Below are 17,568 nucleotides of genomic sequence, written 5' to 3' on the forward strand. Positions count from 1 at the left end.
TGTCCATGGAAGGTCCCTGCAAAATTTCATTGAAATTGGTTCAGGGGTTTTGGAGAAGAAGATTTTTGAAATTTTAGTCAATTTGACCCTTTTTGGCCCCGCCCGCCCCTCAGGCCCCTGGGGGCTTGGGACTAAACCGGCCTCTATTTTTGTTGACCTTTGTCCATGGAAGGTCCCTGCAAAATTTCATTGAAATTGGTTCAGGGGTTTCAAAGAAGAAGTCGAAAATGTAAAGTGTTTACGGACGCACGACGGACAAAAGGCGATCACAATAGGTGACCTAAAAATATGTAGTGCACAAATGCTATTATTTTGATTCTGATTTATCATTCAATCTGCCTCATGACTCAATATAGGTATTCAGTTTCCCTTCTGTTTAAAAGATCTTAAACGTTCACAAAAACCAGGAACTGGATTGGTCTAAAAGATAGGGAAATAAGGTTTCGAGGACCTGTTAAATTAAACATTTTGCGTTATTGGAAATTCTCAGTTTTTGTGCTATCATTATCTCCCTTTATCAACACTGATTAAACACAAAAGGTCCTCCTTTACTTCACTTGCATAGATTCTCTATCTTATAAAACAATTTTCTATGGATAATCACAATTTTTTAATTATAACGATTGAAATATTTCCTTTAACCGGCAGTAATAAGTTAGATGCTGTAAATGTTTACCTAAATCTTGGCACGACTTTCCAGATGACACAGAATAGAGATTCGGGAGAAATCGCTCCTTTGGTCCCCTGCCATAATGCTACAAGTGTCTTCCGTAATTCTTCTATGAGAAGTCTGTCAAACAGAAGAGAAAAAACATTTATACCTCTATTCATCATAATAAACAATGATTACATGCATTGCAAATTTAATTTATTGAAATGAATTTCAGAAACATTAAAACAATTGATGTATTTTAAAGATTTACTGGGTTTTTTTAAAGTTAAATAATAGCTGAATAATAAAAATCAACAGTGAAATCTCAATGTATATTTTTCCTTTATATGTATATATAATAAATGTGAAAGTTATTTTATGTCAGGTTTTATAATTACATATGGCCCTTTCTTAAACTGTTCACTTGGTTTCTCCATAGCTATATAGGTTCAGGCTGTGTTACCTGTTGAGTTTCTGTAATGTGTTCAGTTAAGACAGGTTTCAAGAGGCCCATTTGACACTATAATAACTGGTTATGTCTACTGAGATTCAGCTATTAATAGCACAGGCAGAAGATTTAACGTTTTTTTAAAGATTGACACCATGTCAACCTTCTTACATTTTAGAACAATCTGAATGGTCCTCATCATCTCAGGATGATTTTTGGCAATTTTCAATAAATTCTACTTATGAAATTTGAGAAGGAGTTTGAAATGTCCGAAGCATACAGATGGCAGACGACAATGGGCATAGAACAACAGCCATAGGTAGTCCCAACCCTTCTGAATTGATGACCTAAATGGTTGGTAATGCTCACACATCGTCCTCTTCATTGCGTGTTTTCCGTGTATGGTGGTATTTCCGTGACTTGCTGATCTTTTCCTCCAGTGATGGCAACTGTTTGATGTAACCACAGAACTGCTGGATGTTACTGTCAGGAGGACACAATTTTTGTTTAAAATTAAGATTCCAATTTTAATTTTATATTAAAGGATGATGAAGATATCTTGATAAAACAATGTATCACATAACATTAAATTTTATTACAAGATTAATATTACTTTAATATATATATGATCTTACATGAGTTTCCATTTCATATGAGATTTATGAAACGAGTCATAAATTTCATTTGAAATGAAAACGACTGGAAGATCCTTTTTATCACATAATCAAGACTGTTGCATTTATTTGGTAAAATGACAATTTTCATGAAACCTTGAAATATAAACAGCTGCCATTTTGACTCCAGTGCGTAAGTCTGTGACGTCATGTACTTGTCCTAGGCGCGACATAACAATTGAAACAATTGAAACTTACAACCAATCACAAGGCTGATAGGCCATATCAAATGGGTAAATACGCAAAAAATATGACATGGGTATATTCACTGGATAACACGGTACATTATGTGATAAATATATATTCAGAACCAGGAAAAAAACAATGCTAGAAAAGTAATATATCAATCAATTTTTCGTCTTAGTCAACAGTGAACAGTTGCAGTGCATATAGAACTATACTATACAAACTACAGAGCAAACTTCAGTTGTAATGTTTATGTATCATTGACAAGTCAGATGAGTAAGGATTTTTGGCAGTGTAGTCATCATCAGTTTGCTTTTCACTCTGAAACACCTTAGAACAGACAGAGGGACATCACAGAATAAAATGAGCTTTAACCGATTTTTCAAGGGAGTCATTCTGAAAGATTTATTACAATCGAGGCCTAATCCTTTATAAATTAGATGTAATACCTGAGGGACTGCAATACTGCATTCATGAAACATGTGTTTCCTAAATTTCTAAGTCCAGAAGACCTTGGTCTGTCGTCCTACAAATAAGGAATGAAAAATTGTTAGATAAAAAAATAATTGTTGAGATTTTATTGCAATAGAAAATAATGAAATAAAGATATTACCACAGAATCATTAATTGGTGAATCTATATATCTGAGCATGCAAATCAGTTACCTTTTTTATTTCGAAGTTTATCTGACAAACAAAAATTGCAATTCAAATCATTATAGAAAATGAATGACCAAATAAAATAAATGAGTTTAAGCAAAAGTACCTTTTTAACTTTTTTTCGATGTCTGTCATTCTCCTGTGAGTCTGTGGAAGCTCGTCGACGTACTTTCTGTCGTATATGATTTCTGGCACTTAAAAGTGATGAAAATGACGCCATTTAATATCATGTCATTTGGAATGTTTTCACTAAATGTATACTTTAATATTTTACCAGGAATTCACAATGTCACAATCAATCTTTCTGGAATGAACAACATTACCATACCTATTATTGTTTTACAAAGATCATACAACTTTAAATACTTTCATAATTTGATGTAGAAGCACGAGACCCAGAGAAGCTGCAACACTCGCCTTGAATGTTACCAATGTGTAAGCTAAGTATTCTAAGTCTTGTACTATTTGCAGAAGCTTTCACATGCTGACTATTTAACAATGTCAGGCTAGTTTCTTCATAACACCATATATATATATTTATCCCGCCTCAGGCAAAAATCCTGTAGTCCTATTGGTTAAAACGACGTCACATGATATCCAGTATATTTTCATATTAGGTCAGTAGAATCTCACATTAGGTGAGTACGAAAGAGTTATCGTTCTTTGCCCATAAGAGTCAACTTGTAACAAGATGGCGACCAAGCGGTTTGTGAAGATGACAGCCGATGAAATGTTAACAAAAATGTTAACAAACAGGTTTTTTTATACAAAGGGCCTTCGACGGGATAAATTTGTTACACAGTTTGTTAGTGACCTAATACGGAAAAATATTGGGTCTAAAAGAAACTTGTTTCGGGTGAGGCGAATTTTGAATACTATTTTACAGCATTCCGTTCCAGGTATCTTCTGGACAAGTAGATATATATATAATGACCCTTGACCTCATGGAATTTTCATAATCAAAATTTAATATTTTTACCTACATGCATATTACTGCAGGAATTCAGTGCTGACCTTTCACTTAAAACATGTTTCTTAAGAACAGTTCTCAGTTTTTCACTTTGCTGGTTTATAAAACAAATCCAAGCATCAAAAAGATTCTTGTCTATATATTTTATACAGGTATACAAATGTATTTCTTTTCAACGAAACTGTGAAACTGTGTTAAATAAATGTTTTCTGTTTAAAATAGTGACAATATATCTTACCCATCCCCTACTTGTGGTTAAACACAATTTTCTGTTTTATTGGTAATTTTTACCTCCATTGTTAATTTGTTACAACTGTTGTATAATTGTAATCTTGCTAAAATCTCACCTGGCTAATGACTGTAAGCTTTTCCTGAGTTTGTCCAAGTGGCCATATTTTGTATCATTAATCACAAATTCATCACAGATATAGCTGAAAACAGGAAATAAATGAAGTAATATGATTTTTGCTCGTGATGGGTAAGGTTTGTTTTCTTACTCCATAGAAATTCAAATAATATGTATTACTGATATAAAATAGATTTTAACGCCTTTTAGATAACATTTAATGCAGTATCTAATATACAAGATTGAAAAATCTCAATGATATGTATACAAGGAACTTTCCCAAGCTACACAGTGTATTTCTAAATTTATGTATGCCACTAGGTTTTTTAATTTTAATTTACAATATGCCTGGAGTGTATCAGAATAGTATATTTATTGTAATACAGAAGGAATAATTTATGATACATATCACTATATACAGGTTGAAAACACACACATTTGTTAATGTAGTGGGTTTTTTCGTCACACTATAAATCATAAATAAACAAGTTAAATAGATGTTATGAAACTGAAGTCTTTGAATTTCGCAAAAATTAAGACACTTCAGCTTCAGCAGCATGTAGTGTATACAGTCTGATGGACAGACTCAGTTCTAAAGTAACAGTAATATGTACATGTCTTACCAAACATTAACCTATATAGCTAGACTGAATAAAGAACACCTTTAAAGTGGCATTCCAATTAAACCTAAATATTAATGTACCAGTCCAAGTACTGTTAACCCTTTCAACCCTAGTTAACGTTAGAAGACTCTACACTACATTTATATAGATGAGTCAACTGTGGTGTACACTGTACAGCGATGACGACAGGGTTAAGGACTAAACATCTGTTTATATCCCTGTTTTATTTGTAAAATCACATTTGTGATATATCATGAGTACCTTTACTTGGCCTAAATACGATTTGAGTCGAACACTCCATATCATACAAGATGATCATATTGTCATGACCGCCCTCACCAGTAAACTGCATGGTTATCACAGTCCATGCACACAGCATGCTGAGTGGTCGCCTCATGATGCTCTTTGGCATGTCCATTCACATATCTGAAAAAAGTCAATAAAAGTCAGATCCTATTTTTTTTCAAACTTCAAAAGGAAGTATAAACTACCAAATCTGATTACTATGAGATTGTGCATATATTAATGAGTCAGTGTAATATATACGTAACAGCAATGAAAAGTAGTACATTTTGTACATTATTATTTAATAACTAACAGGAAAGTAAAGTATAAATTCCACTAGTGTGATTGCCCGATGCTAGTAGATATCCAAATTTTACTTTGAAAATATAGGCAAGGATCGATAGTATTATAATATATCAAAATTAAATTTTCGTTTATAAATGGAATATTTATCAATGCAATACCTTCCACAATGGATTTTCCCACATCGAGCACAAATCCATGGACTCTTGTCCGTCTTGCATGCTACAGTCAAAAGACACAATATTATATTTTTTACTTTTCATCAACATAACATAGTTCCACGAGATGAAAAAAACATGTATACAATATTTATACAAAGTGAAAGAAGGAACAACTAGAGAAGGTTTCAAAAGCAAGCTTCCACTCAACTGTTTACACATTATTCCTAGGAAGCAATACATTTAGGTTTTGAGAATGTAAAACCCTGATCAACTAACACACAAAAGTCAGACACCAAAGAAACCAAAAGTAGAAAACTTGACAACAGGAGTTGAGAAAGACAATTCCCCCACTCATCCAGGAAAGTGGATTTCATTGTTTATTGGACAGATGATAGACTGACAGCTAGTACTATAGAATTCATTTATAATTATTCCGTCTTTGCATATTGCAGAGTTATCTTCTCTTGTGAGCAGGTATTGATTATTACGTCATTGGTTGTGTCAGAAAATTACGTAGTTTTCTCAAAAATTGATGACGTTACTCTCACAAACAAATGACGTAACAATCAATACCTGCTCACAAGAGCAGATAACTCTGCAATACGAAAAGACGGAATAAAATCGAGCTGTTTATGACATATCAATGCAAAGTAAATCTGCAATGTAACTAATGAGTTCAGCTGCTTTAAGTGATCCAATTTTAGTCTGATGTTCAAATTAAAGCTACCATTTAGCGGAAATGTCGAAATCTAAAGCTTTGCTCTAATTATAATCAATTTCCCAGCCTCGAGTTCTGAGCCTATCTGAAAGAGTGCTGATAATATATGCAACATCTAAAATTAAATATTTGATACATGTTAATAAAATAACAGTTCTATTCTTTCAGATGAATGTTTACAACTTTGCGACTCCAATATGGCCCTGCCCCTCATCGATTAAAACATTTGATCATCAGATCATTTTATGGAATGTTGACAAAAATGTCTAACAATTACATTAAACAGCAAAATACATACTGTTGATTTAATATGGGTTAATGTTAAGTAAACAACTAAAAGAAGAAAAGGAACTCCTACTTGTCCGGGATCCCCCGACTACAAATTAGCATGATCAGTCACTGATGTCGTACGTAGGTCAAGATCTGGTGGAAAGGCATCAGATTTATCAATGGTACCATACTGCTATAATATGCATATGTAGCTTAATAGAAGCCAATGTTCAAGTAGAATGCAAATGTTAATAAAACAAGAGGCCCAGAGGGCCTGTATTGCTCACCTGGATATCTTAAGCAATCGGGGATTTTTTTTCTCCAAATGAGATCCAAGGGAATATGTCAGACCCCAAGGCAAATCTGTGATCCTTTTAGCATATCTGTATTAGATTTTTTATGCCAAGCAATTTTATGTATGGTTATGGGGTAGGGATCTCAACTGTTTCCAAGCTGTGACTCAGAAAATAGGTCTCTAGGGTTGTGGCCAGACCCCAGGATCAATTATAATATCATGACTGCATTTGTCTCTTTTTACCCAGTATTTGAATAACTTGTTTTGGGGTGGGGATCTCAACCATTTCAAACTTATGACCGTGGGGTTAAGTCTCCAAGGGTGGGGCAGACCCTAAGGCCATCCTGGAAACATATGTGCATTCATCTCTGTATACTCGGCAATTGTATATATGGTTAAAGGGTGGGTATCTCAACTGTTTCCAAGCTGTGACTAAGAAAGTAGGTCCCTACGGGTTCGGTCAGACCCCAAAGTCTATTCTAATATCATGACTGCATTCGTCTCTTTATGCCCAGCATTTGTATATACAGTTTTGGGGTGGGGATCTCAACTGTTTTAAAGTTATGACCCAGGGACTATGTCTCCAAGGGTGGGCCCAGACCCTAGCGCCATCCTGGAAGCAAATGTGCATTCTTCTCTTTATACTCAGCAATTGTATACCTGGTTATATGGTGGGGATCTCAACCATTTCCAAGTAATAAACTTTTTTTGGCCCCACCCCTTAGCCCGGGGGGTCAGTCCCACAATTTTGAATCCCTGCCTCCCATGAATGCTTCCGACCAAATATGATCGATATCCATGGCATAGTTCTACAGAAGAAGTCCTTTATAGCTATATCGCCAAATTGCACCCTTTTGGCCCCGCCCCTCAGCCCCCTGGGAGGTCAGCCCAACCATTTGTACAATTTTGAATCTCCACCACATAGGGATGCTTCCAGTCAAATTTGGTTGATATACATCTCTGAGTTTTAGAGAAGAAGTCACTTAAAGAAATATAGCCAAATTGCCCCCTTTTTGCCCCTCCCCTCAGCCCCCTGGGGGGTCAGCCCCACCATTTGTACAATTTTGAATCCCCACCACCTAGGGATGCTTCCAGTCAAATTCAGTTAAATTTGAATTAGTGGTTAAGAAAAAGTTGTTTAAAAGAAATCATATATATACAGCCAGTCTGCCTGTCCTTGTCAAGTAAGATATTGCTTAAAGTAATATAGCCAAAGAACCCTTTTTGTAGGTATATGCCACATGCTGCCATCTTGGTATCGGATATACTGTTTGGCCATTTAATACATCCAAGATGTCCGACAAAGTATCATAATTCAGAAACTTTGTCCAGTCATAACTTTAGTTCTAGTTCAGATATCTTGACCATTTAAAAAGTGTACTGCTGAGTTTAATATTGTCTTACAGAATATTGTCTTATGTCATACAGAAAAACAACTTGTATTCATGTGTATAAAAAATCATGTGGCATACCTACTTATTGGCCCCGTCCCCTTGGGGGTCAGCCACACCATTTATACAATTTTGAATCCCTGCCTCCCATGAATGCTTTTGATTAAATATGATTGATATCTAGTTCATAGTTCTACAGAAGAAGTCGTTTGTAGCAATATAGCCAAATTGCCCCCGTTTGGCCCTGCCCCTCAGCCCCCTAGGGGGTCAGCTCTACCATTTGTACAATTTTGAATCTCCACCACATAGGGATGCTTCCAGTCAAATTTAGTTAAATTCCAATCAGTGGTTAAGAAGAAGAAGTCGTTGAGAAATTGTTGACGGACGAACGATGGATGCCACGGTATCGCATAAGCTCACGTAAATTGGTCCTTAATTCGGACCTGGTGAGCTAAAAATGTTACTAATTGTTAGGCTAAATAATGGGGGGAAAATGGAAAAAATACTTTATAAGAAATGATATGACAGCAAAATATATAAATAGAATTCTATTGCTGTGGAACATCAGCTGAATCTAAATAGCATCAATCTGAAATAGCTCACAACCTTTAGGCCAAACTAGGCATCTCAAACTTGTGATCAATACAAAGATGTATCGCTCCTCTCCATCATGCCACATGAATAACTTAATGCATACTTAGTTTTGCCTTGTGATACATCCCCCAACGATTTTGTTCTTTGGGTCTTGATCATACAGAATGCAGCTGTAGCGTAGGCTTGCAAAGTCATACAATTACACAGTCAGCACAGAAAGTCTGCCTAATCACGAGGAGAGGCCTTACAGAGAAAGCCTCTCTCAGACAGTCTCTCTTTGGCGACTACATGCTCCTCTATAGTTGGCAATACAATTTAATGCTTGGTCTATAATTGCTTCACTGAACATTTCATTGCAACACTTTGGATTTAGGTTACTGTCTGGCTCGGTGATGAATATTCATAATGCTGTCACACGGTCACTACACATACACTGTAATTATGTTGGTCAACGAACCCTTCTGGGTAAAAGTTCCTCTCGTTTTTTCCCCTCTTCTTTTTTTATTCAAAAGTATTTCAAGGGGTTCATTTCAAGACCATTTTCACAATTAAATAATGAAATGCCACCGTGACTATGAGTTTAAATACAACTGTTACCAGGCCCAAAGAGGAGTGAATCATGAATCTATTGTCATGACTGGATAAAATGGGGCGAGGGAATAGGTTATTTTATATAAACAGAAATTTAAAATTTCGGGGGACGGGGAAACAATTACACCTCCAACCCCAGAGAGATCGCTTGTATAAATATATATATGCCCCCCTCCCCCTAAATTTTTGATTTCTGTTAATTATATACAATATAAAATTACCTATCCCCCGACCCCCTTAAGTTATATATATATACTCAATGACTGTCGCTCAACATATTATTTACATGTTTATTATGATGCTAAAAGATCTTCAGAAAATAATCTGTTCATATCCTTACATAGCTACAGTGACTCCAGATAGAGGTATATGTGAAGAAGATGAGTCAGTACATGCTTAGATTGCTTTATGCTGTACACAGGTCTGTATTAACAATATCCTTACATTGACCTGCTTTTGTTTTAGTGATGACATGGGCACACAAGATATTTTCTACTGAATCATCTACTTAGTTTCAAAAACTTAAAAGCATAATAATAGGAGCATGTCTTTCAAAATAAAACAACTGCAATTGGTTTACAATTACAGCTTGCATGTTCATGCAATGAAATAAGTTCTACATGAAGTCATAATAATACCCTGGTACCATTAATTATACATTCCATCATGATCAGTACTTGATGTACAGTATAAATAGACATAATACAGTGCAATATATCCACCATGGATACAAGGCTTGACATATATGTCAACAACATTTTTTCATAATGTGATACAAAATATAGATTGTCTAGATTTTATACTTTGGTACTTGCCCTAACAAGATTGTTCCTAGCCAGACTAATGCTACTGACAGCTAGTCTGCAGGAAGGCAGTCTGGAGATCTTCCTCGAGAAAAAAAACACAACAAAAAATGTATGTTTGAAGAACAATGTTTCCATTTAAATACATAAATGATGACATCTTAATTTGGGGCAAAGTTTGAATAGAAATATGAATTGTATTAATTGTGTCCATAAACTCATTCACCCATGAAAATACATTTGAACTCTTCCAAGTCAAATGTTCGCAGATAGTTCATTATGAAGTTTCAGGGGTGACTGATTTAATCATTTTCCAAATGCTGTTATTTGTGGCAATATTAATAAAATCTGTTGTCTTTATGTGACCCTATGACAGCCCATTTGTTCATGATCAATACAATAAATCCAGTTAAAAATTGAACATCACATTATAAGCACAACACTGGCAGCACTTATCCATAATTTCTTAATTTTCTGCTTTTCTACACACTGATCTCATAACCTACTGTGCAGAACATCACATTGGCTTTAATCTGTATGCGGCAGTGAGGTCACAGTTTAAAGAATTATGTTGCAATGGATTTTTCTTTGAAGTTTGTACAAAAATAGATTTTTTTCTGCAGCAAATATGATAGATAGATTCTGCAGTGCAAATGCACTAATAGTCGATACCAGAATGAGATATCTATCAAAATGTCTAAGTTTGGTGTCAGGGCCAGAGGAAACTGGGGTAAATGTTACTATTCATAAAAAAAGTAAAAAAAAAAAATGAAATTCTGAATACCATACAATTCGTACTTTACACACAACTACATTTTCATATCTGTTTAAAAAAAAAAGGGGGAAAATGTCACTTTTTTTAAAATGTATGACAACAAAAACAAAACAAATCTAGGTATGTGTATTTTGTATCAAAAACTGTCGAGGCTTATCTCCCTTTCGTGATAGAATTACCTTCCGAGACGTCCCCTTTGTGTATTACACACGTCCGAGCTGTCATGTTGAAATGACAATAATTATCACCCTTGTGTAAACAAACTAACGGTCTACCAAACATGTCACTTTCTCGCAGATTTGAATTTATGTAAGGTCCTTCGTTGTTAAGTCCATTTCACACAACTAAGGGGAAACGTTGAGTTATTGACAATGAAGCAGCGGATTATTTTCGGTCGAGGAGCAATCACTCCTCGTTCGAAGCCAGAAGCACATGGCAGCAGACAAGGGGGCTATGGACACCGACGACTGTTCGTCTTCCGATCAATCAAAGCCTTGAATCACAATATGCATGTATCAAACTTGCCAGATGTAATGGTTAATTATGAGGGCACACTGCCACAAACAATATTTACTCACCTGCGCAAAAATAATCTGGTGGTAAATTTTCGCTTTTTATAGATGGCGCTGTTACATGTACAGTTTCTTCCAAATGCGGGCACTCCATGAAATTATTTCAAAGCAGGTTAATTTTTAAATGAACGAGCGTATGTTAAGGTTGTGACACAAAGTCATGCGGTGATTACTTCAGATCGTGCCATTCAACGACTTTTAATGCACGATATCCTTGACTTGCTATCATTGAAGTTTGGAAATCGCTTCGTTTTGCAAGTACACTGCAGTATAATAGCACAAGCCAGTTTACTTCCGATAAATCCGCACCGGGTCAAATTTTCCATTTGTTCGTTTGAAATTTGCAAATTTTCATTAGTATTTCTCACAGCTAATTGTACTACTTTTTCATACCTTTATTTGTGTAATTGTATTTTATATTAAACACATAATAGATTTTTCCTTTCAAATTGATATTAGAACTATATTATGTCGCGTAGACTGAATAAAAAAGTAGTCCAGTGAGCCACTGTTCGTGATCATGTGACGTCGTACAAAACATCTTTAACACAAATGTGTGTGGGTCTGTTGGCCACACAGAGCACTACAGGCTCGAGATTATGTAGAACCGTCTTTCCGGTATACGATACAATGTCGATACGTTAAATACGTCTGAGGTAACTTTCTGGTCAGAATTTAAAAAAATTGAAAGATCAGCTTATGTTTAATTATTTCCGAATGGTATTTAAATCTATAACTGTTTCTATCTCATAACCAATTTAAGAAAACATTAAAAATAGCCGCTATTCTTGAAGATAATGATTCACTTGGCCTGTAAAATTATGCTACTAAAATTACTATCATCAAATTATTTGATCTATTGTCCCACAATACGCCTAGTATTGTTTCAATCCATTATCAGAGCCACGGAAATAGATTCTTAGTCCGTGTCAGAGCCAATAAAAAAGATAAACATCAAATTCACTTATTTTAATTTTCCCGGAAATTCTCCCCGCCGCGTTGGTCTAAACACTGTATATAATATATATGGAAGCCGTATTCTGATAAGATAGTAATATTTCAAGTTACGCATCTATCCGAAATAACCGGCTGCATGTGACTGTCTCATTTTTTCCCCAAGTATTTTTCGTGGTATAAGGCCTACGTCCATATATATGAAATATATTTATTACATATACTAAAACGTATTATGTTCGCATTGCCCTGTAGACAAAAAAAAAGTTCGTTATTAAATATAATTACCTCCAGCAGGTCTTGTGACCCAAAGGATATAAATTATGTCTTAATATCACTGCATGGGATGTTAAGAATAGTACATTGGAGAAATCAGTAACACATTAAGAGTCAGTGTACATAAACAGATGCTTAACCTTTTCCTGCTAATGTATGCTGATGATATGGTTTTTTTCGCTGATAGTCCAGCTGCATTGCAAAACATGTCAGATTCTTTACACAGTTACTCTAGAAAATGGGATCTGGAAGTCAACATTGATAAAACAAAAGTCATGGTTTTTAGAAACGGGGGAAACATAAGAAATAATGAAGTGTGGAAATATAATAATGAGAACATAGAAATTGTTGACTGTTTCAAATATTTGGGAATGTTTTTTAATTATAATGGTAAATTTTATAAAACCCAAAAGCATTTAGCGGACCAAGGAAGAAAGGCTTTATTTTCATTATCATCCTCTTTAAAGAACCATTGTTTGAATTTGGAAACCCAATGCTCTGTCTTTGATATTTATGTCAGCAGCATCTTAAGCTATGGTGCAGAAATATGGGGGTTTCACAAAGCTCCTGATATAGAGAGAGTTCATTTGAATTTCTGCAAAAAAGTCCTTAGAGTATGTAAATCTACATTCAATGATTTAGTTTATTGTGAATTGGGTAGACTACCATTAATTGTTACAAGAAAGCTAAAAGTATTCAAATATTGGTTGAAGTTGACGAAATCTGATAATTTGATATTAAAAACTTGTTATGATGAATGTGTCAACGTGAATGATCCGTGGATTTGTAACATTAAGAATGAATTAACTGCCCTAGGTCTTGGTTATATTTTTGAATCGAATCTACCATTGGTAAACACTTTTGCAATTATTGAACACAGACTGAAAGATGTTACTAAGCAAAATATGTTGGCAAAGATAGCAGCTTCATCAAAAGGTAGACTATATCAATATCTTATAGACAGTCATAGTATTCAGTTTTATCTCCGTGTATATATTGAAACAAAATACAAATATATGTTAACTAAATTTAGAACGTCGTCTCATCAACTGAATATCGAAAAGGGTAGACACAATAATATCATTCGCAGAAATAGAAACTGTAGCAAATGTGATTTGGGAGACGTCGAGGACGAATTCCATTTCATTTTTGTATGTCCTTTTTATAATGATTTGAGGTTAAAGTATATAAAGAAGTATTATTATAAGAGTCCCTCTGTTTACAAACTTGTCCAACTTTTATCTGTAAATAATGTCAAAGAGTTGTCAAATCTAGGTAAATATTTATATCTAGCCACTAAGCGGCGAAATTGATTAATCAGCTACACGTATTTATAATTTTTGTGCTTTTATATTATGTTCTTTGTTTAGTTTGCACTTGTATGCTTATAGTCACTCTCCTATAACATATATACATGTACAATGTGTCATGATTAGTTTGTACCTATAAGTCTTAAGACTTTTGGTGAATAAAGAACTTGAACTTGATAAATAACACATCAACATAGCGGAATAGAGAAAACTTAAACTAAGTGAACATTTAAATGTGTTGTGGAAAAAGAAATTATTTATATATCCGTTTTTATAAGATATTTTTGGGAAATGCTCCTGAAAGAAAGAAAAAGAAAAAAATATTCCATAAAGGAATTAAACAGAAATTGAATATCTACTATTTTTATGATATTTGTTTCTAAGTATAGCTAGTGTATAGCGTTAATAAATAGATTTATAATGAAAGAGATAATGCTTTACAAATCTACGTATTTCGGATTTTTTTCAAACTTTTCAGATAAATATAATCAAAGGATAGTCCCCACCAACTTAGTTTTTTTTCATTCACCCAGCGCATGCAACAATAAGCTCGCCAATGTTGTGACGGTAGAAAGAGAAATGCAACGACCAGACTGAGATTCGAACCAGGGACCCTCCGAACTATAGAGGGACGCTCTACCAATTGGGCTACCTAGTCGCCGACTATCGACCCAATCCAGTTTCACTACAAAGAGTTTTGGGTCCAAAACTTTATTGAAATCGTAATTGTGTTTGAATTTTTGAAAGTTAAAACATATTTTCGAGAATTCTGAAAAAAATCACCTTGCTGCGTTTACCAATGATGTCTGACTCATACTAAATTTATTTTTGAATTCATAATTTTAGATAAATTATTACTATAAATGGCTTTGCAGTATGACAAATTCGTTATACAGGTCTTTGGCAGGGTACATGGTCTCATGTTCGCTGTCAGGACCTTATGTACCCTGAGCTGAAGGAAACAGGATGGGAGTCTTTACAGGACGACAACGCTTGAACATTGCTTTGCAGTATGACAAATTCGTTATATATATAATTCGGCGAAGGGTACATAAGGTCCTGACAGCGAACATGAGACCATGTACCCTGCCAAAGACCTGTATAACTATTAATATACTCGTAAGCGCGCAGCGAGTGTCTTAATGTGGAAGGAAACCGGAATACTCCGAGAAAACCCATACGGTCAGGCAGGCCCAATCACTCAAAGTGAATAATTTCGATCAAACTAGAGTGATCGGCATTTAGTGCCATTTTTATACAGGTTATGAAGTTGCTGACCTATATGACCTTATAAGACTAGACACGTATACGCATTGCCATATATTACAATATATACGTCTCTGACATAAAACCAAGAGTTTTCCTTACATATGTTGAGTATCAAAGAGTTGCTTCCCCTGTACCAGTGTGTACCCGTATTCGCCAACTCTTTAATGTACGGTAGGCTATATGATGATGAAATATCTTTTAATACCCTTGATAAGATCCAGTTTTAGTTAACAAGATGGCTGTGGAGCGACGGCTGCTTGACGACCATTTGGTACTCCATTAAACCCTTTTATTTAATGATATTTGTAAAGAGGCTTGACTTTAGTACAATATAATGTATCGGGAGTGATGCATTTGATGTTGATGTAGCCGTAGGGATCACAGGGACCCGAGGATTTGTTATAACTATATTTTGACATAAACAAAGGTGTTCAGAGTAATTTTATATGTTCTATGTGTTTAGATCGACTTTCGGTGAAAAAAATGACACCCAATGAGGATATGTTACGAGTTTTAGTTCAGGTCCAAATAGAGCTGTAACAAATTCTTAGGTCCCTGTGATAGGGATATCTATTACTGATGTGCCTTCCGCCTTTGCCGCATTTGGTGGTCAATGTAGCTGGTTTAACATTCCGGTAGCACCATTTTAATCTCTATAGGTAATCTCCAGTTGGAACAATACTCAAAGATTTGTTCGGTTAGGCCACTCTCACGTTCTGTATGCATTTGCGTCAAAGGAAAGATAGTTACTGCCCGTGGTACCACTTTCGCTTGTTCCGCTCGGATTGAATGCAATGTGCTTTAGTTTTTTAAGTGAACTCCCTTTTATGTTTCAGTGATTAGTTAATGTGATGTTAGTCAAAAACTTTCGCATTCTCATCATATACAAGTTCTTGACATTGGATTTCATTAGCTTTTGTTCGTACAGTTGACCTAATCGGGAACCGTCGGCACTTTCTCGTTTACGGAAAGTGCCGACGGTTCCCGATTGACAGTTGAACATGTTGCAAACATGCTCTAATTGTGACCGAATAGAAGGCAATCGTATCGCCACTCTGTGTTTTCCTACTCTATTTTCACGTCTCCCCTATTTTTTATGCTATTTAATTTCTTGCCTTCTTCAATTTCTTTGCATTTTTTCGACTACATCTACTTTCCGTATGTGATTTAGGGAACAACTATATACTGTATTTTGAAATTTGCGGCGGTATATCGTGGTAATAGAGTTTTACTAGCGACGCGCGCGGAGCGCATGCAATTAGACGGTTACCAATTAGGCCATACATATAAAGTTGTTGAACGCAAACTTATGATGGTATCTATAAGATGTACAATGAATCATTCCTGTCAACGAAGTGGTACTAAGCATGAATTCATAATTCTGTTTCAGGATCGGTAACGGATGAAAAGAAAGTGGCGGAAGGTCTGATTATATACGTGATAATATGTGCAATAGATTTAAATTTCATGTCTCCAACAAATTTGAGGAATTATTTCCATCGGTCCGCCCGCTAAATACCTTTGTTTATGTATTGCTGAGAAGTTCTTCAGTTATCAAAATTAATAAATCTTGAGGAGTAATTTATCAAAATATCACAAAAAGGTCACTGCGGCCTATATTTTCTGCTTCGCTGACTTTGGTTGGTCTTCCAGTTTACACTCCTTACTCTAATACCAGAATTCTAACATTGATCAAACTTCATAGACGGATATATCTTGATGTCCGAGTTACACGCAAATATATCATCAAATGCTAGTCACTGTGACCTATATATGTTCACCAATGTCTTTGCGTTTAGCCCCATTAATTACTATAATATAAGAATTCCAATAGTCATCCAACTTGATATATGCATGTATCGATACATACGGAGCAACACAACACGAACATTTCACACGAAAGTCACGCTGACCCCGAGTATTTTCTGCTTCACTGCACGGCTATTAGTATTAGACAAGTACGTTTATCTCAATGTTCATCGTTAGCCTTTTCATTTACCTACATTTCAATCCAAGCAGTAGCATAAATATAGGTTCCTTTTACAAACATTTCCTAGATTATGTTTAAAGGACAGTGTGAATATCTTATCATGCTAATCAAGTACCGATATTAAAAACCGATTATTCTGTTCTGAAAATGTTTCAATTATGATAAAATTGAAGACTTTCATTCGAAGTTTCTAGTCAGAGCAACACAGATTTTATAAACTTTCCTAGCAAAATCAAGAATATAGGTCACCTGTTTCTTGAATTGGGATGGAAACAAACCTGGGACACTTAGTCTGGTGTAAGTCTGTAATTGTGTTGGAGTTTGGTAGGAGTCCGGTTGTGACAAGCCTGATTGACTTAGTCATTCATCTCTAATGTTTCCACTAATATTGAAATTATTATCTAGGTACCTTTTACAGGAGTCAGATTAACATTTTCCCAAACCTTTTTGTTA

General features: G+C 35.1%; 1 protein-coding gene across 1 annotated transcript in view; it reads right to left on the reverse strand.

Moving 5' to 3' along the window:
- The window catches only part of LOC110445584 (ubiquitin carboxyl-terminal hydrolase 3-like), an 18,288-nt gene extending 6,693 nt beyond the window's left edge, over positions 1-11,595 (reverse strand). Inside the window, exons 1-8 of the mRNA XM_021490259.1 lie at positions 11,323-11,595; positions 5,308-5,368; positions 4,898-4,984; positions 3,937-4,020; positions 2,726-2,813; positions 2,410-2,486; positions 1,470-1,583; positions 677-790 (exon numbers count right to left, since the gene is read on the reverse strand). Coding sequence (XP_021345934.1) covers positions 677-790; positions 1,470-1,583; positions 2,410-2,486; positions 2,726-2,813; positions 3,937-4,020; positions 4,898-4,984; positions 5,308-5,368; positions 11,323-11,410 — 713 coding nt within the window. The 5' untranslated portion in view covers positions 11,411-11,595. The remainder of the gene's footprint in view (positions 1-676; positions 791-1,469; positions 1,584-2,409; positions 2,487-2,725; positions 2,814-3,936; positions 4,021-4,897; positions 4,985-5,307; positions 5,369-11,322) is intronic.
- Between the last annotated feature and the right edge of the window lie 5,973 nt (positions 11,596-17,568).

The sequence above is a fragment of the Mizuhopecten yessoensis genome, unplaced genomic scaffold, assembly GCF_002113885.1.
Source record: "Mizuhopecten yessoensis strain PY_sf001 unplaced genomic scaffold, ASM211388v2 scaffold2329, whole genome shotgun sequence".
NCBI classification, from domain to species: domain Eukaryota; kingdom Metazoa; phylum Mollusca; class Bivalvia; order Pectinida; family Pectinidae; genus Mizuhopecten; species Mizuhopecten yessoensis.